The sequence below is a fragment of the Zea mays genome, chromosome 5 (genome assembly GCF_902167145.1).
Source record: "Zea mays cultivar B73 chromosome 5, Zm-B73-REFERENCE-NAM-5.0, whole genome shotgun sequence".
Taxonomy (NCBI): Eukaryota; Viridiplantae; Streptophyta; class Magnoliopsida; order Poales; family Poaceae; genus Zea; species Zea mays.
In genome coordinates, this window is record NC_050100.1 from 61259658 (window position 1) to 61286267 (window position 26610).

General features: G+C 46.2%; 2 protein-coding genes across 2 annotated transcripts; both read right to left on the minus strand.

Annotated features, from left to right (window-relative positions):
- Positions 1–13429: 13429 nt before the first annotated feature.
- LOC100285378 (uncharacterized) lies at positions 13430–14839 on the minus strand. Its single transcript, NM_001158271.1, is given in 4 exon segments — positions 13430–13892; positions 13983–14098; positions 14296–14380; positions 14472–14839. Coding segments are annotated over 4 exon segments (756 nt in total). The 5' UTR covers positions 14802–14839; the 3' UTR covers positions 13430–13667.
- Positions 14840–15472: 633 nt separating this feature from the next.
- On the minus strand, positions 15473–16757 carry LOC103626434 (late embryogenesis abundant protein). The gene has a single exon (XM_008646842.3). It carries the CDS (start codon positions 16507–16509, stop codon positions 15799–15801), a length of 711 nt encoding a protein of 236 aa, XP_008645064.1. The 5' UTR covers positions 16510–16757; the 3' UTR covers positions 15473–15798.
- Between the last annotated feature and the right edge of the window lie 9853 nt (positions 16758–26610).

Genomic DNA, 26610 nt, shown 5'->3' on the forward strand with positions numbered 1-26610 from the left:
GACGGGGTGATGTCTTTGGATCGTAGCTCGGACTTGGGTTGGAGGGGCCCATGGTGCTTCTTCCTCCATAACTTGTTCTTCCTGTGCTCCCCCTTAATCTTGCCCCTCTTCTTGAGGTGCATGTTCATCATCTTGAGTCGGGGGATGTACCATCATGGAGGAAGATGGTTGATCTTGTTCTTGCAATTCCTGTGGTCGCACATCACCTATCGCCATGGTTCGTATTGCGGCCGTCAGAACTTCATCTTCATCTATATCATCAAGATCAACTTGCTCTCTTAGAGAGCCATTAGTCTCATCAAATACAACGTCGCTAGAGACTTCAACTAATCCTGATGATTTGTTGAAGACCCTATACGCTTTTGTATTTGAGTCATATCCTAGTAAAAACCCTTTGATTGCCTTGGGAGCAAATTTCGAATGTCTACATTTCTTCACCAGAATGTAGCATTTGCTCCCAAATACACGGAAATAAGAGACATTGGGTTTGTTACCAGTAAGGAGTTCATAGGAAGTCTTCTTGAGGAGACGGTGCAGATAGAGCCGGTTGATGGCATGGCAAGCTGTGTTCACATCTTCCGACCAAAACCGCTCAGGCGTCTTGTACTCTCCAAGCATCGTTCTTGCCATGTCGATTAGCGTCCTGTTCTTCCTCTCCACTACACCGTTTTGCTGTGGTGTGTAGGGAGCGGAGAACTCGTGCTTGATGCCTTCCTCCTCAAGATACTCTTCAACCTGCAAATTCTTGAACTCGGATCCATTGTCGCTTCTTATCTTCTTCACCTTTAGCTCAAATTCATTTTGAGCTCTCCTTAAGAAGCGTTTAGGGTTCCTTGGGTTTCGGATTTGTCCTGCAAGAAGAATACTCAAGTGAAGTGGGAGAAATCATCAACTATCCCAAGACCATACTTACTTCCCCTGATGCTGAGATAGGCAACGGGACCGAAGAGATCCATGTGAAGAAGTTCCAGTGGTCTTGATGTCGTCATCACATTCTTGCTGTGATGAGTGCTTCCCACCTGTTTCCCTGCTTGGCATGCTGCACAAGGTCTGTCTTTCTCAAAACAGACATCGGTTAGTCCTAACACATGATCTCCCTTTAGAAGCTTATGAATGTTCTTCATCCCAACATGTGCTAGACGGCGATGCCAAAGCCAGCCCATATTAGTCTTAGCTATTAAGCATGCATCTAGATCGGCATTCTCTTTCGAAAAATCAACTAAATAGAGTTTGTCGTCTAATACACCCTTAAAGGCTAATGAACCATCACTCCTTCTAAAGACAGATACATCAACATTTGTAAATAAACAATTGTAGCCCATGTGACACAATTGACTTACAGACAATAGATTGTACCCGAGCGACTCTACTAAAATACATTTGATATTGAGTGCTCATTTGTGATGGCTATCTTCCCAATCCTTTAACCTTGCCTTGGTTCCCATATCCAAAGATGATAGTGTCCTAGGAATCCCTGTTCTTGATGTAGGAGGTGAACATCTTCTTCTCCCCCGTCATGTGGTTTGTGCATCCACTATCGATAATCTAGCTTGAGCCCCCGGATGCATAATCTTGCAAGGTATTTAAGCTTGGGTCTTAGGTACCCAACTCTTGTTGGGTCCTACAAGGTTAGTCACAACAGTTTTTGGAACCCATATGCAAGTCTTGTCTCCCTTGCATTTGGATCCCAATTTCCTAGCAACTACTTTTGCATTTTTGCATAAAATTACAAAGGAAGTATTGCAAGCATGATAGACAATAGTAGGACCATTGCAAGTTTTCCTAGGCGCATGAGACACAACATGATTACGCCTAGGCCTATTTCTACCATGTGCATAAGTAGAGATTGATGCAAACATAGCATGTGAATCATGATAAATAGGTAAAGCAGCATGATTATAACTCCTATCATGATGAGAAACTTTATTAACATGAGCATAAAGATAAGCATGGTTCTTTTGATCATGTGAAGAATATGAGCTACTAGCCATAGGAGCCTTCCCTTTCCCTTTGTTGAGATCGGAAGTCCCTTGGTTTGTTAAGTTCTTGGTTTCCTTTCGAAAACCAAGTCCATCCTTAATTGAGGGGTGTCTACCAACTATGTAGGCATCCCTAGCAAATTTTAGTTTCTCATAATCATTTTTGCAAGTCTTAAGTTGATCATTAAGACTTGCAACATCATTATTTAATTTGGCAATAGTGGCAGCATGTTCATCAAAATTAAAATCTTTACACCTATTGCAAATAACTACATGCTCCACATATGAACTAGTTGCATTTACTTCCTCTAGCTTAGCCTTTAATTCATCATTTAAATTCTTTAAACTAGAGATAGATTCATGACAAGTAGACAACTCAGAGGATAGCATTTCATTTCTCTTAATTTCTAAAGCAAGAGATTTTTGAACACTAACAAATTTATCATGCTCCTCATACAAAATGTCTTCTTGCTTTTCCAGCAATCTATCCTTTTCATTAAGAGCGTCAATTAGTTCATTTATCTTGTCTACTTTATTTTTATCTAATCCCTTAAACAAATCAGTATAGTCTACTTCATCATCAGATGACTCTTCGTCACTAGAAGAAGTATACTTGGGAGTGTCCCGAATACATACCTTCTTCTCCTTAACCATAAGGCACGTATTTGGGGAAGAGCGAAGATTTGTCGAAGGCAGAGGCAGCCAGTCCTTCATCGTCGGAGTCAGATGAAGAGCAGTCAGAATCTCGTTCCTTTCTAAGGTGCGCCTCGCCCTTCGCCTTCCTGTAGTTCTTCTTCTTCTCCTTCTTCCCATGCTTTTCTTGTGCCTGGTCATTTTCATTATCGGGACATGAGCGATAAAATGTCCAGTCTTACCGCATTTGAAGCAGGAGCGCTTTCCCCATGTTTTATTCTTGTTGGGGTATTCCTTGCGTCCTTTCAAGGTGGTTTTGAAGCGCTTGATGAAGAGCGTCATTTCGTCCTCATTGAGCCCAACAGCCTCCACTTGTGCTACCTTGCTGGGTAGCGCCTCCCTGCTGCTGGTTGCTTTGAGAGCAACGGGTTGTGGCTCGTAGACAGGTAGTGGACCGTTTAGTGCATCGTCCTCGTATCGTGCCTTCTTTACCATCATGCGCCCGCTCATGAATTTTCCAAGGATTTCCTCGGGCGTCATTTTGGTGTACCTAGGGTTCTCACGAATAAGATTCACAAGATGAGGGTCAATAACTGTAAATGACCTGAGCATGAGTCGGACGACATCATGATCCGTCCATCTTGTACTCCCATAGCTTCAGATTTTATTGACCAAGGTCTTGAGCCTGTTATAGGTTTGTGTTAGCTCTTCTCCCCTGATCATCGCGAACCTCCCCAGCTCATCTTCTACCAGTTCCATCTTGGTGATCATCGTGGCATCATTACCCTCATGTGATATCTTGAGAGTATCCCAGATTTGCTTAGCGTTGTCTAAGCCGCTCACTTTATTGTACTCATCCCTGCAAAGAGATGCTAGCAACACAGTAGTAGCTTGGGCATTTTTGTGTATTTGTTCATTTATAAACATAGGATTATCAGTACTATCAAAATGCATCCCATTTTCTACAATTTCCCATATGCTAGGATAGAGGGAGAATAAATGACTACGCATTTTATGACTCCAAAAAGAATAGTCCTCCCCATCAAAGTGCGGGGGGTTTCCAAGGGGAATTGATAGTAAATGCGCATTTGAATTGTATGGCATGCGAGAATAGTCAAAAGAGTAGTTCTGATTGACTGTTTTCTTTTTCGACGAAGAGTCGTCGTCGTCCCTTGGTGAAGAAGAGGAGGCGTCGTTGTCATAGTATATGATCTTCTTGATACGCCTCTTCTTCTTCCCGTCCCTCTTCTTGTGACTCGAGCCTGAGTCAGTGGGCTTGTCGTCTCTTGGCTCATTGAAGAGGGATTCCTTCTCCTTGTCGTTGACCACCATCCCCTTACCCTTAGGATCCATCTCTTCGGGCAGTTAGTCCCTTAGATGAAGAGTACGACTCTGATACCAATTGAGAGCACCTAGAGGGGGGTGAATAGGTGATCCTGCAAAATTCAATACTAGTAACACAAACTTGGTTTATGATATGTTAGTTTGATTAAACCAAGTGGTTATAAAGCAAGTTCTTGGAATGGAATCGATCACACAGAAAAGCAGCATAAGAGACACACAGTATTTATCCCGTGGTTCGGCCAAGTAACACTTGCCTAGTTCCACGTTGTGGCGTCCCAATGGACGAGGGTTGCACTCAACCCCTTTCAAGTGATCCAATGATCAACTTGAATACCACGACCTTTTCTTTTAGAGTACTCTTCTCGTTTGCGAGGAATCTCCATAAGTTGGAGCCTCTCGCCCTTACAATGATTATCACACAAGAAGCACAGTAGTAAGAGAGGGAGAGCAACACTTGCAAGACTCAATTTCGCAGCACACACACGCACATAAGCCAAGACTTGAGCTCGAAACACAGCATAGGGAGTTCACGACTCAAACGGAGCTCAAATCACTAACACAACAGATCAAATGCGTGGAGGCAGAGTCTGAGAGTCTTAGGATGCTTAGTGAATGCTTAGTCTCCTGCTCCATACGCCTAGGGATCCCTTTTATAGCCCCAAGGCCGCTAGGAGCCGTTGGAGATCAACTTGGAAGGCAAATCTTGCCTTCTGTCAAGTGGTGCACCGGACAGTCCGGTGTACCACTGGACATGAACAGTACCTGTCCAGTGCTCGATTTCCTTCCTAATTGGGCACAGTCGACTGTTGGACCTCGGGCCTGGTTGGCGCACCGGACAGTCCGGTGTGCCCAACCGACCGTTGGTGCGGGCCACGCGTCGCCCGCTGATTGCGCAGCCGATCATTGGCTGCAAGCGTTGTTGGCTCACCGGACAGTCCGGTGATTTTTAGCCGCAGTGCTTTTTTCCTTTTTCCGAGAGCGACCAGTTCGCCGCGGGCCAGCCTAGGCACCGGACACTGTCCAGTGCACCACTGGACAGTCCAGTGCGCCACAGGCTGGTGCTGGTTTGGCTGAACCAAGCCATTCTTTCTCCATCTCTTTTCCTCTTGTCTTGGCTGTCTCTAGCACTTAGATAAACATGTTAGCACCTTAAACAATTTATTAAGTCTAGAAACATACCTTGTTCTTTGATGTGCACTTTTCACCTCCTTAGCACATATGAGATTAAAACAATGTGTTGGGCATTCAATCACCAAAATAATTATAGAAATGGCTCAAGGGCACATTTCCCTTTCAATTCTCCCTCTGCATATTCTATTTGTACCCAAGTAATGCATATAATAATGTTTACGTTTTGGATATGTTGCATAATTTGATGGGATTTGCCTAATTAAAGATTTCTTAGAATTACCAACTTTATTCCTTGATTACCCTAGGAAAAATACCATGCTTTGCAATTTTTTGCTATTGCTCAACTTGATAAAAATTATGTCACTTTTTCAATGATACTATTGTTCCGGAAATGAAATTTGTATTATGATGTTAATCCGATGGTTAAACAAGATTATTTCATATTGAATGGAACATGGAGTGACCACCCAGGATAATAGTGCAACCACGAGTGCTATCATGACTCTGGCTTTAGTAATTAGCTTTATATGCTTAGTACCTAGCAACCTTACCTAAAATATGGGCAAGAGGGGGAGTGGCAGTGGTGGCAGCTCATGTTAACATGGGGACATATTCTTGGCTAAGGTGCCTCGCCTAGAGGGCCTCCACACCGACTTGGAAACCTTAGCAGGTTGCTTTGTATTAAGTATATTCTGTGAAAACCTCATAGTGGATCCCTAGCCATTCACCTCGACAGTGTTTAAGGGTCCGTACAACCCAGGAAGATGGGATACACGTCTTGTAGGTAAAGTTGTACCACCTCTGCAGAGTGTAAAACTGATATGTCAGCCGTGCTCACGGTTAAGAGCAACCTGGACCCTCACATGATAATTGAACTTAAAGATGGATAATAAATCGAGATCTAATGATCTGCCAATGGTTTGCTTAAGTGGTTTCACTTAAGTGTTTTTGATATACTCTTATACCTTTGTTTAATTGGGATACTTGGGATACACATTTATTAGTAAGACAGGTGTTGCCAATAAAATATTGACCAACTAAAATGCTTACCGCTTAACCTTAGCTTTACCTTGTTAAGCTTGCATTAATTTTCCTCCACTTGCTGAGCCCCGACCATAAGTGAGCTGACCCTTGCTAATATTTTGATCAGAGGGTGATGAAGAAGACATTGATGGAGATTTCGATGAGTATTGAGTACCCATGTTATTTTCACTTTACTTTGATGACACTGTTTAAGATACTATTATCTCGATGTTGTAATAAAGACTACTCTACTCTCTTTACGCCTTTATTGCATTGTCTTTTGATATACTACACTTGTGTTGTCAACATATGTGTGGAAAATAGATCTTGGCACACATATGCTATGCATTCGGTTTTGCCCCCAGAACCGGGTGTGACAGATTGTGATATCCTGGCCCCTGGGATGGTGATGTCCTGGCCCAAGGCTTAATAGAATTAATAGAGTATTCATACCAATAAGATGCATCTTTTTTGACAGCCTATCTCGAAAGAACCTCTAAGCCAAGCACACTTAACTTGGGGGTTCTTTCGAGATAGGCTTCCAAAAAGAAGATGCACCTTGTTGGTATGAATACTCTATTAATTCTATTAAGCCTTGGGCCAGGACATCACCATCCCAGGGGCCAGGATATCACAATCCATCCCCCCTTAGAAGATCGACGTCCTTGTCGGTCAACCCCAATCCAGGAACCTCCCCTCTTAGCCACGTCTGTGCGTCTAGTGTCGTCATATGCCATGCCATGTGACCACTCCGAGCCCACATGCGCCATGCGCCATATACCCGAACCCTCTAGCCCACACACGCCCGTGAAACCTCGAGGGTCAGCTTTGATACCAATTGTAACACCCCGTCCAATCCCTAGACCAGCGATACTTACTCCTAGCAGCTCTCTAGGATCATATATCGTCCCCACAAACCAACACGAGTCTTTTGTGCGCACTTTGTCCTCACTCATGCGCACCCGGGAAAACTTCCCGGTCGATCACCCATGCTAAATTGCTCCAAGCCAAGCACACTTAACTTTGAGGTTCTTTCGAGATAGGCTTCCAAAAAAGAAGATGCATCTTGTTGGTATGAATACTCTATTAATTCTATTAAGCCTTGGGCCAGGACATCACCATCCCAGATGCTAGGATATCACAATAGCACTCATTGTTGACACATTTTCGGGCGCCAATCACTATAACAAAAACCGGCGGCGGTGCTCTCTGCACAGGTGCGGACAGTTAGCGGCCAAGGGCCGGACGGTCCGCGATCTGGCGCAGGGCGAGGGTTCCCTGCCTGACGTGCCGGACGGTCCGCGCGTGCGCAGGAGCGGCGAAGGTCACGGATGGCGTCTGGATCTCGCTCCCGGGAGGGACCCCGTCGGGGAGGAGAAATCCTATGTGTTGTCTAGGCTCGGCAGGCCGACCTAGACTCCTCTGATCGACGTAGAGTCGAGAAGAAGCGGATGGTTTGGGGATTAGGAGACTAAACTAGAACTAGACCAGAACTACTCCTAAATATATAAGAAATAAATGCAAGATAAATTAATTTAAGGTTCGATTGGTCATGTTTAATCGGACGTATTCCTCTGTATTTATAGAGGAGTGGGCTGCACCTGTTACAAACAAATCTTCTGAGTTAATTCCACGAATCTAGCCAACAACAATAGCAAGAATGTTGGAACCCTAATTGGCTCTACGCGCGCGCGGACCCTAATTAGCAACTCGATATCCGACCGTCTCTTTTGGGGCTCAACACTCATCACTGGTCTGATTGTAAAAAGAAAAATTTATTTTAAAACGGAGAAGAATATTTGACAGCATGTACCTGATGAACTGCTATGGCCTATATATATGCAACGCTAGTTCAGCAGCTAATAGCATGCACTGACACATATGCATTCAGCAGAACTAAAGCAGCTTTACACATTAAGCCTGTACTAAAAACACCAATCTAGTTAGCTGGGCTGTTCGCTTTGGATTAAAGCCAGCTGTTTAGACTTCTGTAGCTATAATCTATAGAGACCAAAACGCTGTAGAAGTAGTAGAAGCCGGTACAGATTAAAGCCAAGCCAGTACTGTTTTGCCACCGTAGAAGCCAGTACAGACTAAAGCGGTACTGTTTTGCCACACTAAGCTTGTACTACTATACTGCCTAATGCAAACTGATAATGGTGATTACTTACTTCACACAATTGCTGCCGGGCAATATAAAACATCATCGCTTAGCTAGCTGCATCCTACATCTGGGAAACAGCATTGCCTAGCACCAGTAGCTGCTGGTCAAGTTTTGGAAACCACGAGGTTTTCTTTAGTTGAAAAGGAGATGCACTGCGGCATTAGGGCTGGGATGCTGAGTGAGCTGTGTGTACCTGCAGATGCTCTACTGGCTGTTTGTTTTTTTGTCGATTTGGCCGCAGATTGTCACTCACGCCAACAGCTGCGGCATAGTGATGCTGAAGAAGATACGCCGTTGCTGATTGCGGTTAACGGGTAAAACGACCACATACATGGTACATTTAGGCTATGTTTAATTTATACCATAATTCATATCAAACCATGTGTATTGGGTTAAATACTAGAGCACCCAAACAAACCCTTACGAGAAATAGTTACAGGTTTATTACTGCAGACTAATGTAATTATTCCTCCTCATCTGACAATGCATGCAGTGCTCATCTGTCAGAACATAAGCTATACACCAAACCAAATTGCCCTAATTAAATCCACTAATTAAGCCCAGTAGCATATGCATTCTCATAACTTATTAAGGTGGTCATCGCCATACATCACCATCACCAGAGCTTGTAGAACAACACTATATATTTCAATGACTTTGTCGTACGAAAGCTGTTACCTTATTTGTTTCAGTTTCTGTTATTACATGGCTGAACACACTTAACGCAGATTCCTATCAACCAAGAAAAACACTAAACAACCAAGGAGATGTGTTAGAAATAACCTATCGCAGCTCCCACATGCCTTAATTCGGAAGTATCTTTCTCAGTCACTACGTGCTGCTGGTCAATTTTTAGAAACAGCTAGGTTTGCTTTCTGAGAAAGGAGATGCGTTGAAGTGCATGATTAGCGCAAGTGCTAACCTAGGACGGTGCTTTTTTTTTGTAAACCGAGACCAAATGGTACTGGTGTGTAGTGTTTAGTGTAGTGGTGGTGTGTGTCTCCCAGACTGCCAGCTGTCTTGGTATATATACACACATTGCATATTTGGGTGTGTGTATATGCGTTATTAGTCACCCTAGCTAGATGGTGGTCACCAACCCTGAAATGGCTTAGTAATTAATGAAAATTTGTTAAGTCATTCTAGGGTGAGTGGTCACCACCTAGGCTGGGTGACAAATAGCGTTGTCATGTAAGTTTTTTTTAAAATATATGTCATGAAAATCTAGTATTCTAAATATGAGTCCTGTATGTGCGAACATAGATAATGGTCCAGACCAACTTTTATGATCGAATAATAGCATCACAGGGTATTAACGATTATAAATTTATAATGACATCTTTAGAATACTTGATTTTCATAATGGTATATATCTAAAAAAACTAAATATATAGGTAACACAATTTGTTAGCTAAGGTGATAAACTAATAATCAATCACTCGGATCCGATCGAACCATCCATTCATAATCACCAAGCTCTTTTATGCACATCTTTATTTTGTAACTATGATGACCTTGAGCTATTGTTTTTGCATTCTTGTTCATGGTACTCCCTGCGATCCAAAACGCATGACTGTTTTTTTTTAAATGAAACTTAGGACAAGCTAATTAGTATTCGTGAACAGAACTGTAATTATTCTAGGTGTTTTCCTGTTTTGAATGGCACCAAATTTGTTTTCTATTCAAACGAAGGATATACGAAGGTGGATCAAACTGCACACACACGTACATAATAACTCTGCTCTCGAATATTTATCTTCATTTTTAAATTAAACCGCGACAAATAAAAAAAGAACGGGAAAGTAAAAGTAATGACATACAAGCAGAGCTACTTCATCGTGGCAGGAAAACGTTGGACAAGGTCAGGTTACATACACCTCCTCAAGTTTACAGCATCGAGCAGTAACAACTTACAAAAGAGCCCAGCTACACCTCCTCATGTTCAGCAAGTCTTCCACGCAAAAGCGGAAAAACAAAGCATGGAAGCATGCACGCTCAGGTGAACTCAGGTTGCCCTCCATGGCAAACGCCTGTCAAAGTTTAAACAAACCGTACGAATTTCAAGGGAACGCCACACAAGCTTGAGGTACAGTACAGATCACAGATGACTGATCTAGCGTTTCAGTTCGGGGGAGTGTTGTGGCCAATGCTGGGGCTGTGTCCTGGAGTGGTAGACTCGGTCTGGGTAGCAGTAGCAGCAGCCTCCTGCGGAGCAGTCCTTGGGGTGCATGGAGGACGCACGCCGCTGACAGGCGCCCTGCTCGTTCCCAGCTTCCTGGCATGAGCTGGCGCGGCGAGCTGCACGAAGAAGAAGACGGTGCTGAGAAGCAACATGAACACAACGACAGTTCTCGACAGAATGGCCATGGAGTTTGCACGGGGGAAATGCTAGTTGTTGCTAGCTAGTTTGGAGTGGGATGAGGGTGGTGTGATATGGTGAGAACTCGGTAGACAAGTTCGTTGCAGGCTCACAGCTAGGACTGGCTCACCACTTCTTGAGCCAGCTCCCTTCTTTATACAAGCGGGATTTACTTCAAAAAGGTGTGCTTCAAAAGCAGATGAGTAACGGGAGGACCACAGCAACCGCCAGCCAATTGTTTAGCGTCTGGAAGTATCAGTAGTTTCTTCCTTAACAAAAATCATATGCTAAAGGGAACACCTTTTCCTAATCAGTTTTACTCTGAGGGGGCGTTTGGCAGAGCTCCCACAGCTCCGCTCCTAGCGAGAATCACTCCTGCTGGACCAAACGATGAAAATCTAAACTGCTCCATGGTGGGAGTAGAGTGAATCTAGGGGGCGTTTGACAGAGCTCTCACAGCTTCGCTCCTGGTCTGAATCACTCCTGCCGAGCCAAACGATAAAAATCTAAACTGCTGGCAGGAGCCAAACGATAAAAATCTAAACTGCTCTATGGTGGGAGTCGGGTGAATCTAGTCTCTATTTTGTACTACAAAGTAAGAGCCAAAAAACCTGCTTCCCACCACTTTCAACCTGCTCTCCACTCTCTAAGCCCTCAGGAATCAGTTCACAGCCTATTTGTCAAACGGTTTTCGCCAAATAGATTCACTTCCCGTACAGAATCACTCGGAATCACTCTATTAGAGAATCAGTTCTCGAAGCTAGAGAATCATGGAGTGGAGCTCTAGCAAACGAGCTCTAAAAACATATCTAACCCTCGACTGTCCTCTGCATACAGTGATTTTTGTAATATATAGAACAAATACCACTGGAATATGCCTCTAGTATGGGTGAACCGACTCACATCCTGACAGAGGTCAGTTTTGGTGTAAATTCTTTTACAGTTTTGTGTGCCAACATCAATCAATCAACCAAACTAGCAGTTCTAAAAAAGTTACCAAAGAACGGTTACCAAGGACTGAGGACACAGTTTGGATAATCTGCTAATCATGGTATTCAGTTATTCTACTGAAACATATGCTCGCCACACTAGCTGAACCACTTGTATTAAAAATTAGCAGTAACACCCCATGGTTCATTTTGGCTGCACCAACTTGCAAGAGCGTAGAGCTAAATATGTCATGGAAGTTTCGTTTAAGTATGCAAAAGAAGCATACACCTATCACCTATGCAAGCTGCAGATGGAAATATACAGGTGTAACACTTTCATGCCGATAAACTTGTACCAAAGGGCAGATCCAGTGCCGGAGGCTTCCAAATGAGATAAACTTTTTTTTTCCCGTAAATGCGAGGAGGCCCCTTCGAACCCGCCAATAAAATTGTACTAAGATTAGCAAATGTCACCGCCACAAATTAGCAGCACAAAGTTGATAAGGATAAGGACTAAATGTATCGTTGAAGACAGATTAAGAATGCAAGTTTGAAACTTGAAATATCTAAATGCAGTACCTTTCATGCTCCAATAAAATTCGCGAGGCCATGACCTAACAGAGCTTACCAGGACAAGACAATGGGCGGAGGAACCCAAAGCAAGTTGGGGCTTCTAGTTTTGTTGCTCCTCACTGCATATGGAAAAAGAGTATGTAGCAGCTAATGTTCAAAGCAAAAAAGAAAAGAAAAAAAAAGCAAACAAATATATGCAGGGAACTGCGCCACCAAAAACTGTCCCGTCCCTGTGGGAGAACATTTTTTTCAAGGATTCCTGGAACTTTGATTTTGATTTGGAAAGGGCACTTCAAGGTCTTTTTTTGTTTTGGAACATTGCCTCCCATTGGTTGGTTAGAACTCATCATTATAATTTATTTGAGGTTCCATCATCCTTCGTGGCCCAAGCACTATACAACGTACCTGCATTTATTCATGTCGTTCATTCAATAACCCCAAGAAAAAAAAAGAGTTGTAAACTTGACCAAAGGTCATAAAGCATGAAGTTTTCATCATTCTGCCACAGCATTTTTGTTGCTTAATGATTTTCCTTTTTGAGGGAAAGGCAGATGCTAAATACGAAGCCATGTTAGACAAAGGTGCCACGTGGTATTCAAGAATGCATTGGTGCATCCAACTAGAAAATATCAAAATATTGAATGGTGAGAGAAGTTGTAAATAAGCACTTAAGATCAGAAACATACCTCAAGATATGTGCGGACGCTTGGTTTGAAAGAAGTCGTAGAACTGAAGCATCAATTGTAATAGTAGTAGTACTTCCTCATCAAACTGTTAAAAATGATATTACATGGTACACAATATAGGTTCCTTGATCTTATTTACTGTAAGAACATCAGTGCAGAAATGCATCATAATGTTGTCTTCAATACATCAAGTCACAAATTTATCATTAATACATGACAATGGTTACATATGCACTAAGATTATGTGTTTCAGTTCATTCACAAAATAGCTGTAGCACAAGAAATAAACCTCATGTGATACATCAGACAAGGAACCTCCATTCATCAAATGTAGTATCCATATGGCTGCCATATTGACAAGGTTTAACTGGCGCACATGCTCAAATAACAATAACAGCCTACCAAAGAGGGGTGTTGTATGGACATCTCCATATCACCAAATATGGGGATGAGAAAAAGGGAAATATATGGTTGTTTGCTTCAAATATGTTCATAAAACAGATCAGAAGACATCAATATGTGCAGTTCTTTCCAATCAACCAGTCTTTTTTTCCTTTATGTAGTGAAGGTCTCTTCAAAAACACCCATACTTAAAACAAAACTGAAAATAAGCTTACTCAAAGAGAATATCAGTTATTGATTGCATTACATCGAGCTACACATACAGGATGATACTCAATGTAGTGTGGTTGTGCCTAACTGAAACTCCCTAGCCATACATGAACATGAGTACATGGGAAATCGGTACCTCCCCACTGCCTAATTATTTACTACACGAACAGAACCGGAGGCAGGCGTTGCACAGCAACAGAACAGACATATCACTTACATACAAACACTCTCATCTCAGGCCTGGCTGCCTCCCTTGGTGGTATGGAGCTTGGAAAGCAGGTAGAGGCAAACTGAAGACAGGAAAATCGATCCAGCAAAGCACAAGAGGTCAGCACAGGATGTGATGGTCACCCTCTTGCTCTTCTCGAAGATGCCAACCAGCAGAACCATGACAATGACATGGCCCAGCTTTGTCTTGAGATCATTCACCGACTTGATTTCAACCCACTTGGGCCGTTCCTGCAGACAGAGTCAGAGATGTCAAGAAACCGCGATCCTTTGCTGCCTCAGGAGTATCACTGACTGATTGGGATGTGCATGTGAACCAACCGGAAGGCTGAACAGGCCGAAGAGGTTGGACCCGTAAAAGGAGTCCATGTTACTGATGAAGAGCTCGTACAAGCCCGTCCCCAAGACAAACGTGACCGTTGCAATGAGAAACATCTCTGGAGGTGAAACAGGCCATGCACAGCAGAAAGCCATCAGGCGCATTGCCATTGTTAAGACAGGTTTGAGCATGCAGAGATGATATCGCAGTCAATTGTACATCGTGGCATAGATTTAAAGATTACAGCGGTTAGCAGCGGCATGACAGTGATTATTTGAGGAATGGAACAAGCGTCAGGTGAGCGGATTTGGTTACCAATGGCTTCCACCAGCAGGAGGATGACCTTCCCTGCGCCGTGCCGGTAGTACTCGACGAAGGCATCCATCACGAAAACGCATCCCTGCAGGATCCAAAGCTCCAGTTCACAAATTAGTGGGGAGTGGGGGGGAGCCGGAATGATCCGCGAATCAGTCAATGAAGCGAGCGAGCACCTTGAGGAAGCATGGGACAGAGCCGAGGAGCAAGCCACAAATGCCGAAGAAGGTCATGAAGCGGCAGGCGTAGATGACCTTCTCGATCCGCGCCTCCAGCTCAGACCCGTACCCCGTCCCGGGCAGCTCCACCGGGCGGTACAGCACCTCGCGGCGGCGGTCCTCCGACTGTACCGCTCCCGCCGCCGCCGCCGAGTGCGAGCACTTGGGCGACACCCCTGCTGCCCTCCCTCCCCCGCGCGGCCTCGGAGTCGGCCTCCATGCCCAGCCGACGCACCCTACCGCCGCCGGGACGCAACCGCAACCGCAACCGAGAGGCCTGGGCTTCATTGCCGTGTCTAGATTCTAGAACGGACTCGAACCGTCTTCTCCCGACCCCGCTCGCGGCCGGGGCGGTTAAGTAGGCGGCGCCCGCCCGGCGACGGAGTCCGGAGAGCGCGACAAGTGGAGCGCCACGTTCGGTGCACCGTGCGGTCGGGCGCGAACACCGACGGCGACGGGTCTCGTCGTCGTCCTCGTTCGTCGCGGCCTTGCGGGGCAGGCAGCGAGTCCACGTCGGCGGAGGCGAGGGGCACCCGTTCCCGTTCATCTCATCAGCCCCCGGTCCGGTTGTGAGTGGTGGATGGCGACGGAGATAATTCCGTCTTCTTTGGCCTGGTCGAAGCATGATTGAGGGTGATCTGGGCTCCCGCCGGCCAGCCATTCCTCCCGCGAATTCCTGCCGCCACACACCCGCGCCGGAACACGACGGCTCGTCCCGTCGTCCGCTCGTGTCGTGTCTGTGTGAGTGTTTCCGATTGGTTGGTTGGTTGGTTGACCGTTCAGGATTCAGGAGTCCACTCGCTCGAGTTGCTGGGTTGTCAATATTGGGCTTTATGGATCGGCCCATGGCATTCGATATGTTGTCCATAAAAGGCCGGCCCCACGCCAACTACGTGAAGCCCAAGCTAATTTCCCCGCGTCAAGAAAACATGATCCTCTCGGGAAGTCGGGATTTGATAAATCAGCAATGCTCAAGAAATTTGTTATACATCTTCTTTCATCACAATTCACAAGTCGATGGCACCGAAGTGAACTAATTCAACAATTGTTGTTGTTGTTAGTGTTCCTGCACAGTAGGAGTATCTGTCGATCTATGCACTGTACCGTACCAGTATTATTATTATTTTTGGTCTGTACAAGAATGGCGCATGTGTCAAATTGTGTTGCTGAGCCTGAGGGAATGAACAAATGAATGACAGAACAAACGCGTAGCTGCAGAGGAGACTGCAGGCAGAGACAGAGCAGGTGAACAATGGGTGACGCCTGCCTGGCTGCCAGGAGGACGCTACGGCGACCTGGAGCGGCAGTCGATGGGCATGGCGGTGCCATTGCCGGGGTAGAAGAAGAGGAAGCGGCAGGAGATGCGCGTCCAGAACTGGAGCGAGGCGAAGATGCCGACCTTCCAGGTGGTGCGCGCCTTGCCGAAGAGGTCGAGCGGGACGACGCCCGCCCGGAGCGCGCCGGCCATGTACTCCATCCCCTCGGGGCTGAGCTGGCGCCCCGCCGACACGACCTGGTAGCGGAGCGGGAAGGAGCTGCGGCGCGGCACAGCGAAGGTGCCCGCGCGGAGCAGCGCCACCTCGGCGCCGCGGAAGCCCACGGCGAGGTTGACGCGGGAGAAGGTGGCGTCGGTGCGCGAGTTGGAGTTCTCCGCCAGCACCGTCAGCGCCAGCTGCAGGTCGCGGATGGTGCCCGACTGGTCGTACGCCAGCGTCTCCAGCCGCGCGGACGAGACCAGCAGGTACGGCGTCGTGGGCTTGTACAGCAGGTACACGGCGAACACGGTGGCGCCCGTCACGATCACGCCGATGGTCAGCACCGTGCACAGGATCACCAGAAGCCACACCAGGCCGGAGCTCCAGCTCCGCTCCTCCTGCCGGATCCGCTGCACGCCGTGCCGCCTCTTGTACCCGTGGCCGTGCTGCGCCACCTCGCCGCCTGTCGGAGAGGCAGCGGCATGAGGGGCGCCGTGGGCTGGCTCTGCGCTCCCGTCCATTGCTGCTCGCTCCGGCGCCGCCGTGCCGGCGATGCCCGGGTGGAACTGGAAGGGATTAATACTGGAGTGGCATGGGTGCAAAGCAGAGAGGGAAGTATGGTAAGGTTGGGGGAGGCAAGGGTTTGGTATCTCGCTCCATTCATTCCTTGCTCTCTTCCCCAGCTTCCTTTTCCCGGAGCTAATCCTAATCCGCAAGCTCAAGGTGCCTCCTTGCTCGCCTCGCTTGCTTGCTTTAGAGCTTCAGACTTCAGTCTTGCGCTACCTGGAATTATAAACAAAAAAATATCTGGGCCCCCTGCGGGCTTTCTGCATGTCCGTTGTCCGGGTTGCAGGAACGATCGACCGACGACAACATCGTCAGCCATGGGCTTTCTCAGGTTCCCGCATCTGGGCCCATCAGCTGGTCACTGACAGTCTTCACATCTCAAAACACTAGTTTCCCTGTGCTCAGCTACTGGAAAAGCTAGCTGTCAGTTGCGTTCTGGATATCTCTATTGGCTTCTCGATCTCCATCGTTTCTGCTAATGCAGGTGATGCTAGCTAACAACTGGGCAAACAAAAGAGCATGTGATCCTAGAAATTACATTAATACTGAACCACAAGAGCTCTGTTGGCACCAATCCGGATGTCAAACACGGGAACGTACCGTCTCGTGGGGCTCTCTGCGAAGGCACGATGGTCCGCTGGCACAGAGTCGGACGGTCCACGATCTGGCGCAAGAGCGGCTCCTTCTCTGCACACTTACGGACGGTCCGCGTCTGGGGCCAACCGATCCACGATAACGTAGAGGATCTTTTTCTCCTTGAAGAACTCTAGAACTTGCCCCGGGAGAGTTCCAAGGGTTGCTCCGGGTCGGCAGGCCGCCCGGTGCTCCTCTAATCGGCGTAGAGCCGAGTAGAGATTGTTGTGGAAGACTAAACTAGATCTAATCCTAAGGCTAAATTACTCCTACTCCCATGAATTGAAAGAACGAAAAGATAAAACTGATAAATAGATTTAATTTGATCGATTATGGGGTTCAATCGGCCGTAGCCCTTCATCCATATAAAAAGGAGATCTGAATCCGCTACAAGTCGTTTCCTGAGCTAATCCCGCGGTTTTAGCCAACAAATCCTGCGAGAAACTCGGAACCCTAACTGATTCTGCGCACGCGTGGACCGTTCGTGCCACCATCGTAGAGCGTCCGAACCGCGGACCATCCGGCCTCGGGGCTGGACCGTCCGCGAGGACGTTTTGCGCCAAAAAGTGTGTTCAACAAGCCCTTGCCAAGCAAGGTTTGTAGTTGTATTGTGTCTCTAGCTGTAGTGCTCCCTTATTGTTATCTCTACTAACTATTAAGGGGGCAGTGTAGACTGCCCCCGCTCCCGCAACGCCCGCGCGCCAGCAACCCGCCGCTCCCGCACGCGCCAGCTCCCGCAACGTCCGTGCGCCAGCAATCCGCCGCTCCCGCGACGCCCGCCTCAGCAGCCCACGCCGCGAATCCCACGCACGCCAGCACCCTCCCCCCCGCCCTGTCGTGGAAACCCTGCGGCATGGCGAAGCGGAAGTCGCCGGAGACGTTCATGACCTCGTGGTTGCCGAGGATGGGGAGGAACGCGCCTCCGCGTGTCTCGGCAGAGAGGAAGAGGCGGCGGAGTAGGTATAGGAGGCGGAGCTCGTCGCCGCCGCGGTCGAGGATGTCGCCGAGCTGGACGGCGAGGGTGGGCCCCGCGGCCCATGAGGAGGAGGCGGAGGGGGAGTCGGGGTGCAAGACGGGGGCACGAGGCCGGCGAGGCGGAGCGCGGAGAGGGACTTGGGCAGGTCCCCGTGGAGGTCTCCGATGGCGACGAGCCGGGATGGGGAAGGGAGGAAGGTGGTTGGAGTCTTCGGGCGAGGAGGGAGCGAGGAGGAGAACGGGAAGGTCGGGAAGAAGATGCCGGACACGGCAAAGTCCACGAACGCGTCGGCGAAGGAGGATACGGCAGCCGGGAGGTCGCTGCAGGCGGGGACGGAGGGGGACGGGGCCGTACGTCGCCATCTTTCTCTATTTGTGCTCCGGCAGGGATTCCCCCTCGCGCGACATGGTGGATGCACGGGCCAGTACCGGCCGAGGATCCCACGGCCGTGGACGTCGTCGTGACGCAACTGATGCCGTGTGATTGACTTTTTGGGAAGCTGGAAAAGGTTCAAGTTACAACAGGAAGAAGAGAATATAGATGGTTTAGATCCCTCTGGAATGATTATTGTACAAAAAGGTAAAGATTCCACATATGCATCTGGAGAACTGGAGTTATTTTATTCCTTAAGTTTTCTGAAGGATTTCAGTTTCATACTCTCATGATTTCCTTTGCTCATGAAAAGAAAATCAGGATCTTGAATTATGATTGTCGATGATTTTTCTAGCTTTAATACGATGCTTTATCTAATTAGTGAAAACAATCACAATATTTGTGTAACTGCTGTTGAATTGTTGCTACAAAGACTGGCATTGAAAGCATGATTTGCTTTAATATATATTTTTTTCTTTTTGTCCAGAGAGATCAAGGGTGCAAAGTGGGTGAGCATGTTATTCCATTGGCTAGGAATTTCAATGGCGTGAACACAGATATTGAATCACAAAATGTGCCATTGGTGCGTGGAATGGTTTCTTTGCTTACATAGGAGATTCAACTATCTGCTGTTATCTTTTAATCTTTTTGAAACCCTCTCTTCTCCCTCCTTTTGTGGGTTCAGAGAATTTCTGAAAATTGCATGCATGATCTTTTTTACTCACTGGTTATGGAAGGTCCAAATGACAGCCCTTGCCCTTGCCCTTGCCCCAAAATCCTGGTGGGTAACATAACATCTAATGAGATTACATCATGTTCATACTGAACGAAGGCTTCTTTGCTGTTTTATGTAGTCCTGTGTCGACTAGGTACACGAAACATGTCAACGTACTCTGAAAACTGAATTGGATCAGCACAACAGTTAAACTAAGGGGCCTTTGAGAAGAGGTTTATTTGGACCAATTATGTTTTTGGAGTAAAATATTTGATGGATACTCCCTCCATCCTAGAATATAAGGACTTCAAATTTTTGGACAAATTAAGCAGCAATGAAGAAGTCTATGTGCCCCTTTCTTAAATAGAGGCTAGCTCCTGTTGGTTTAATTTCTGGCCATCTTGGGTTAATCCATGGCACAAAATGGCTGATTTTAAGAAGATTGCATAGATGAGTTCTTAGAAGTCCTTATGTTCTAGGACGGAGGAGTATGTTTTAGTCTAGGGACAGTTTAGTTGGTGAGATGGAGTGATGGACTGATCTTTCCTTTGGTCATTTGCAGCTGAAATTTACCTTATTTTTGTTACTTGGTATCTACTGGTTTCTATTTCCATTTGTCTACTGTGTTGCAGGTTGAAAACACAGTCGAGATGAAAGTAGGGGCAGCTTCTTCCAGAAATGATGGGAGAGCTGGTGAGAGCACCTAGAGGGGGGGGGTGAATAGGTGATCCTGTAAAAACTTAAACTTATAGCCACAAAAACTTGTTAAGTGTTAGCACAATGATTGCCAAGTGGCTAGAAAGGAGTCTCAGCAAAACACAATACCACAAGAGATCAAACACAGAGATGACACAGTGGTTTATCCCGTGGTTCGGCCAAGACCAACGCTTGCCTACTCCACGTTGTGGCGTCCCAACGGACGAGGGTTGCAATCAACCCCTCTCAAGCGGTCCAAAGACCAACTTGAATACCACGGTGTTTTACTTTGCCTTTCAATATCCCGTTTGCGAGGAATCTCCACAACTTGGAGCCTCTCGCCCTTACACTTAAGATTCACAAAGAAATACGGAGTAAGGGAGAAACTAGCAACGCACACAAGACTCAAAATCAGAGCAACAGCACGCACACAAGTCGCAACAAGAGCTCGCAACACAACTCAATGAGTCCACAACTCAACAAGAGCTCTAGATGCTATCACAATGAACCAAATGCGTGGAATCGATGTCTTGGTGCTTAGGAATGTTGTAGGAATGCTTGGGGTTCTCCTCCATGCGCCTAGGGGTCCCTTTTATAGCCCCAAGGCAGCTAGGAGCCGTTGAGAGCAATTCTGGAAGGCTGATCTTGCCTTCTGTCATCGGGCGCACCGGACAGTCCGGTGCACACCGGACACTGTCCGGTGCCCGATTTCTTTCCTTAAATGGCGCAGCCGACCGTTGCAGATCTGGGAGCCGTTGGTGCACCGGACAGTCCGGTGCACACCGGACAGTCCGGTGCCCCCTTCCGACCGTTGGCTCGGCCACGTGTCGCGCACGGATTCCGCGGCCGACCGTTGGCCCGACAGACCGTTGGCTCACCGGACAGTCCGGTGCACACCGGACAGTCCGATGAATTTTAGCCGTACGCCGTCGGCGAATTCCCGAGAGCGACCACTTCACGCCGAGTCAGCCTGGCGCATCGGACACTGTCCGGTGCACCACCGGACAGTCCGGTGCACCACCGGACAGTCCGGTGCCCCAGACCGAAACAGCCTTTTGGCTGTACACAGCCAACTTTTCTTTGACTCGATTTCTCCTGTTTCAAGCACTTAGACACAATACATTAGTCTTCAAAACAATGTACTAAGGCTTAGAAACATACCTTTACTCTTGATTTGCACTTTGTCCATCCAAGGGTATAGATTCACATTTAAGCACCTGTGTTGGCACTCAATCACCCAAAATACTTAGAAATGGCCCAAGGGCACATTTCCCTTTCAATCTCCCCCTTTTTGGTGATTTATGCCAACACAACATAAAGCAACTAGAACAAGTGCAATATCACTTCAAATAAAAACTCAAATTTATTTTGATTCAGTTTTGGCATATATGGATCATCCTTTGCCACCACTTGGTTTGTTTTTCAAATCAACCTCAAAATCCTATCTCTAAGTCAAATCCACTTGTAGAGACATCAAGAGAGGTTTTCCAAAGAAAAATGATTCAAGATTCCAAAAACTCCCCCTATTTCCCATAATCAATACTTCTCCCCACAAGAAGTCAACTTTTGACAAGAGAGACAACAAAAGAGTTTTTTTTAAAAAGCTCTATTCTACTATTTTCAAAAACTCTATTTTCAAAATTTCTCAAGTGGTAGCTGATCCATTTATCGCTTTGGCCTTTATTTTCTCCCCCTTTGGCATCAAGCACCAAAACGGGATCAATCTTGGCCCTTTAACCTCATTGCCTCACCAAATTCTTCAATTAAGAGCAAAATAGGCAATAAGAATTTAAAGATGAACTTGGAAAAGTTACTCTTTTCATCGGAGTGCAGTGGAAGTCTTGCATGGTCCAAGTCCACCTTTTCCCTTTCAATCCTTCTTTAAGACTAAAGCATCAAACTCAAGCACAGGGTTAGTCTCAAAGGGTCAAGTTGTAACACATCTCCCCCTAAACATGTGCATCACTTTGCAACGGACTTGTGAGGTCCAGGGAGTGTTTGTACAACTTGAGCACCAATATTAAGCAACAAAATGCATAAGGAATATGATCAAAGGCATAAACACATGTATGCTACAAATCAATCCAAGTTCCGCGAATCTAAGACATTTAGCTCACTACGCAACCTGCAAAAGGTCTTCTCATCTAGAGGCTTGGTAAAGATATCGGCTAGCTGGTTCTCGGTGCTAACATGAAACACTTCGATATCTCCCTTTTGCTGGTGGTCTCTCAAAAAGTGATGTCGGATGTCTATGTGCTTTGTGCGGCTGTGTTCAACAGGATTTTCCGCCATGCGGATAGCACTCTCATTATCACATAGGAGTGGGACTTTGCTCAGATTGTAGCCAAAGTCCCGGAGGGTTTGCCTCATCCAAAGTAGTTGCGCGCAACACTGTCCTGCGGCAACATACTCGGCCTCAGCGGTGGATAGGGCAACGGAGGTTTGTTTCTTAGAGTTCCACGACACCAGGGACCTTCCTAAGAATTGGCACGTCCCTGATGTACTCTTCCTATCGACCTTACATCCAGCATAGTCGGAATCTGAGTATCCAACCAAGTCCCCTTTGGATACCAGAGCCCGAAGCAAGGCGTAGCAACCAAATATCTTAGAATTCGCTTCACCGCCACTAAGTGACACTCCTTAGGATCGGATTGAAATCTAGCACACATGCATACGCTAAGCATAATATCCGGTCTACTAGCACATAAATAAAGTAAAGACCCTATCATTGACCGGTATGTTTTTTGATCAACGGACTTACCTCCTTTGTTGAGGTCAGTGTGTCCGTCGGTCCCCATCGGAGTCTTTGCGGGCTTGGCGTCCTTCATCCCAAACCGCTTTAGCAGATCTTGTGTGTACTTCGTTTGGGAGATGAAGGTGTCGTCCTTGAGTTGCTTCACTTGGAACCCAAGGAAATAGTTCAACTCGCCCATCATCGATATCTCGAATTTCTGCGTCATCACCCTGCTAAACTCTTCACAAGACTCTTGGTTAGTAGAACCAAATATTATGTCATCGACATAAATTTGGCACACAAACAAATCACCATCACATGTCTTAGTAAAGAGAGTTGGATCGACTTTCCCAACCTTGAAAGCATTAACAATTAGAAAGTCTCTAAGGCATTCATACCATGCTCTTGGGGCTTGCTTAAGTCCATAGAGCGCCTTAGAGAGCTTACACACGTGGTCGGGGTACCGTTCATCCTCGAAGCCAGGGGGTTGCTCCACGTACACCTCCTCCTTGATCGGCCCGTTGAGGAAAGCGCTCTTCACATCCATTTGGTACAACCTGAAAGAATGGTGAGCGGCATATGCTAGCAAGATACGAATTGATTCTAGCCTAGCCACAGGAGCAAACGTCTCCTCAAAGTCCAAACCTGCGACTTGGGCATAACCTTTTGCCACAAGTCGAGCCTTGTTCCTTGTCACCACCCCGTGCTCGTCCTGTTTGTTGTGGAACACCCACTTGGTTCCCACAACATTTTGCTTGGGACGAGGCACCAGTGTCCAAACTTCATTGCGCTTGAAGTTGTTGAGTTCCTCCTGCATGGCCAATACCCAATCCGGATCTAGCAAGGCCTCCTCTACCCTGAAAGGCTCAATAGAAGAGACAAAAGAGTAATGCTCACAAAAATTAACTAATCGAGATCGAGTAGTTACTCCCTTGCTAATATCACCCAGAATTTGGTCGACGGGATGATCCCTTTGAATCATCGCTCGAACTTGGGTTGGAGGTGCCGGTTGCGCTTCTTCCTCCATCACGTGATCATCTTGTGCTCCCCTTGATCACACGCCTCCTTTTGATGAACCTGTTCATCGTCTTGAGTCGGGGGATGCACCGTTGTTGAGGAAGAAGGTTGATCTCGTCCATCTTGTTCCTGTGGCCGCACTTCTCCAATCGCCATGGTTCGTATAGCGGCCGTTGGAACATCTTCTTCATCTACATCATCACAATCAACAACTTGCTCTCTTGGAGAGCCATTAGTCTCATCAAATACAACGTCGCTAGAGACTTCAACCAAACCCGATGATTTGTTGAAGACTCTATACGCCTTTGTATTTGAGTCATAACCTAACAAAAACCCTTCTACAACTTTGGGAGCAAACTTAGAATTTCTACCCTTCTTTACTAGAATGTAGCACTTGCTCCCAAATACACGAAAGTAAGATACATTGGGTTTGTTACCGGTTAGTAGCTCATACGAAGTCCTCTTGAGGAGGCGATGAAGGTAGACCCTGTTGATGGCGTGGCAAGCTGTGTTCACGGCTTCCGACCAGAAACACTCGGGGGTCTTGAATTCTCCAAGCATCGTCCTCGCCATATCGATTAGCGTCCTGTTCTTCCTCTCTACCACACCATTTTGTTGTGGTGTGTAGGGAGCGGAGAACTCGTGCTTGATCCCTTCCTCCTCAAGGAACTCCTCCACTTGAAGGTTCTTGAACTCGGACCCGTTGTCGCTCCTTATCTTCTTCACCTTGAGCTCAAACTCATTTTGAGCTCTCCTGAGGAAGCGCTTGAGGGTCCCTTGGGTTTCAGACTTATCCTGCAAAAAGAACACCCAAGTGAAGCGGGAAAAGTCATCAACAATAACTAGACCATACTTACTTCCTCCTATGCTCAGATAGGCGACGGGTCCGAAGAGGTCCATATGCAGCAGCTCCAGGGGTCTTGAAGTGGTCATCACATTCTTGCTGTGATGCGCTCCTCCCACTTGTTTACCTGCTTGACAAGCTGCACAAGGTCTATCTTTTTCGAATTGCACGTTAGTTAAACCTATCACGTGTTCTCCCTTTAGAAGCTTGTGAAGGTTCTTCATTCCCACATGTGCTAAGCGGCGATGCCACAGCCAGCCCATGCTAGTCTTAGCTATTAAGCATGCATCTAGATCGGCCTCTTCTTTTGCAAAATCAACTAAATAAAGTTTGTCGTCTAATACACCCTTAAAAGCTAGTGAACCATCACTTCTTATAAAGACAGACACATCTACATTTGTAAATAGACAGTTATATCCCATATGACATAATTGACTAACAGATAGCAAATTATATTCAAGACTTTCCACTAAAAACACATTAGAGATAGAATGCTCATTGGAGATTGCAATTTTACCTAGCCCTTTTACCTTGCCTTGATTCCCATCACCGAATATAATTGAATCTTGGGAATCCTTATTCTTGACGTAGGAGGTGAACATCTTCTTCTCCCCCGTCATATGGTTTGTGCATCCGCTATCAATAATCCAGCTTGAACCCCCGGATGCATAAACCTGCAAGGCAAATTTAGGCTTGGGACTTAGGTACCCAACTCTTGTTGGGTCCTACAAGGTTAGTCACAATTTCCTTAGGGATCCAAATGCAAGTTTTATCACCCTTGCATTTTGCCCCTAACTTCCTAGCAATCACCTTTCTATCCTTTCTACAAATTGCAAAAGAAGAATTCAAAGCATGATATATTGTAGAAGGTTCATTGACTTTCCTAGGAACATTAACAACCTCTCTCCTAGGCATATTATGAACAACATTCCTTCTACCACCATTTCTATCATGCACATATGAAGAACTAGAAGCAAACATAGCATGAGAAAAATCATTGTAAGCATTATAACTCCTATAGGCATTTCTAGTTTGTCTCCTATCATGATACAAAAAGGCATGGTTCTTTTTAGCACTAGTAGCCATAGGGGCCTTCCCTTTCTCCTTAGCGGGAATGGGAGCCTTATGGCTTGTTAAGTTCTTGGCTTCCCTCTTGAAGCCAAGTCCATCCTTAATTGAGGGGTGTCTACCGATCGTGTAGGCATCCCTTGCAAATTTTAGTTTATCAAATTCATTCTTGCTAGTCTTAAGTTGGGCATTAAGACTAGCCAATTCCTCAGTTAATTTGGAAATTGAAACTAAATGATCGCTACAAGCATCAACATCGAAATCTTTACACCTAGTGCAAATCTCAACATGTTCTACACAAGAATTAGATTTACTAGCTACTTCTAGTTTAGCATTTAAGTCATCATTAACATTCTTTAAAGTAGCAATGGTTTCATGACAAGAAGATAGTTCACTAGAAAGCACTTCATTTCTTTTAACTTCTAAAGCATAAGATTTTTGTGCCTCTACAAATTTGTCATGCTCTTTATACAAAAGGTCCTCTTGTTTTTCTAAGAGTCTATCTTTTTTCATCCAAGGCATCAATCAATTCATTAATTTTATCTATTTTAGTTCTATCCAATCCTTTGAACAAACTCGAGTAATCTATTTCATCATCACTAGACTCATCATCACTGGAGGAATCATAAGTGACATTGTTTTGATTACATACCTTCTTCTCCCTTGCCATAAGGCATGTGTGACGCTCGTTGGGGAAGAGAGATGACTTGTTGAAGGCAGTGGCGGCGAGTCCTTCATTGTCGGAGTCGGAGGAGGAGCAATCCGAATCCCACTCCTTTCCGATATGTGCCTCGCCCTTGGCCTTCTTGTAATGCTTCTTCTTTTCCCTCTTGCTCCCGTGTTCCTGGTCACTATCATTGTCGGGACAGTTAGCAATAAAATGACCAAGCTTACCGCATTTGAAGCATGATCGCTTTCCCTTGGTCTTAGTCTTGCTTGGCTGTCCCTTGCGACCCTTTAGCGTCGTCTTGAATCTTTTGATGATGAGGGCCATCTCTTC

Excerpts from the sequence above, each read along its gene's own strand:
- LOC103626434 (XM_008646842.3), bottom strand. The coding sequence starts at position 16,509 with ATGGACGGGAGCGCAGAGCCAGCCCACGGCGCCCCTCATGCCGCTGCC.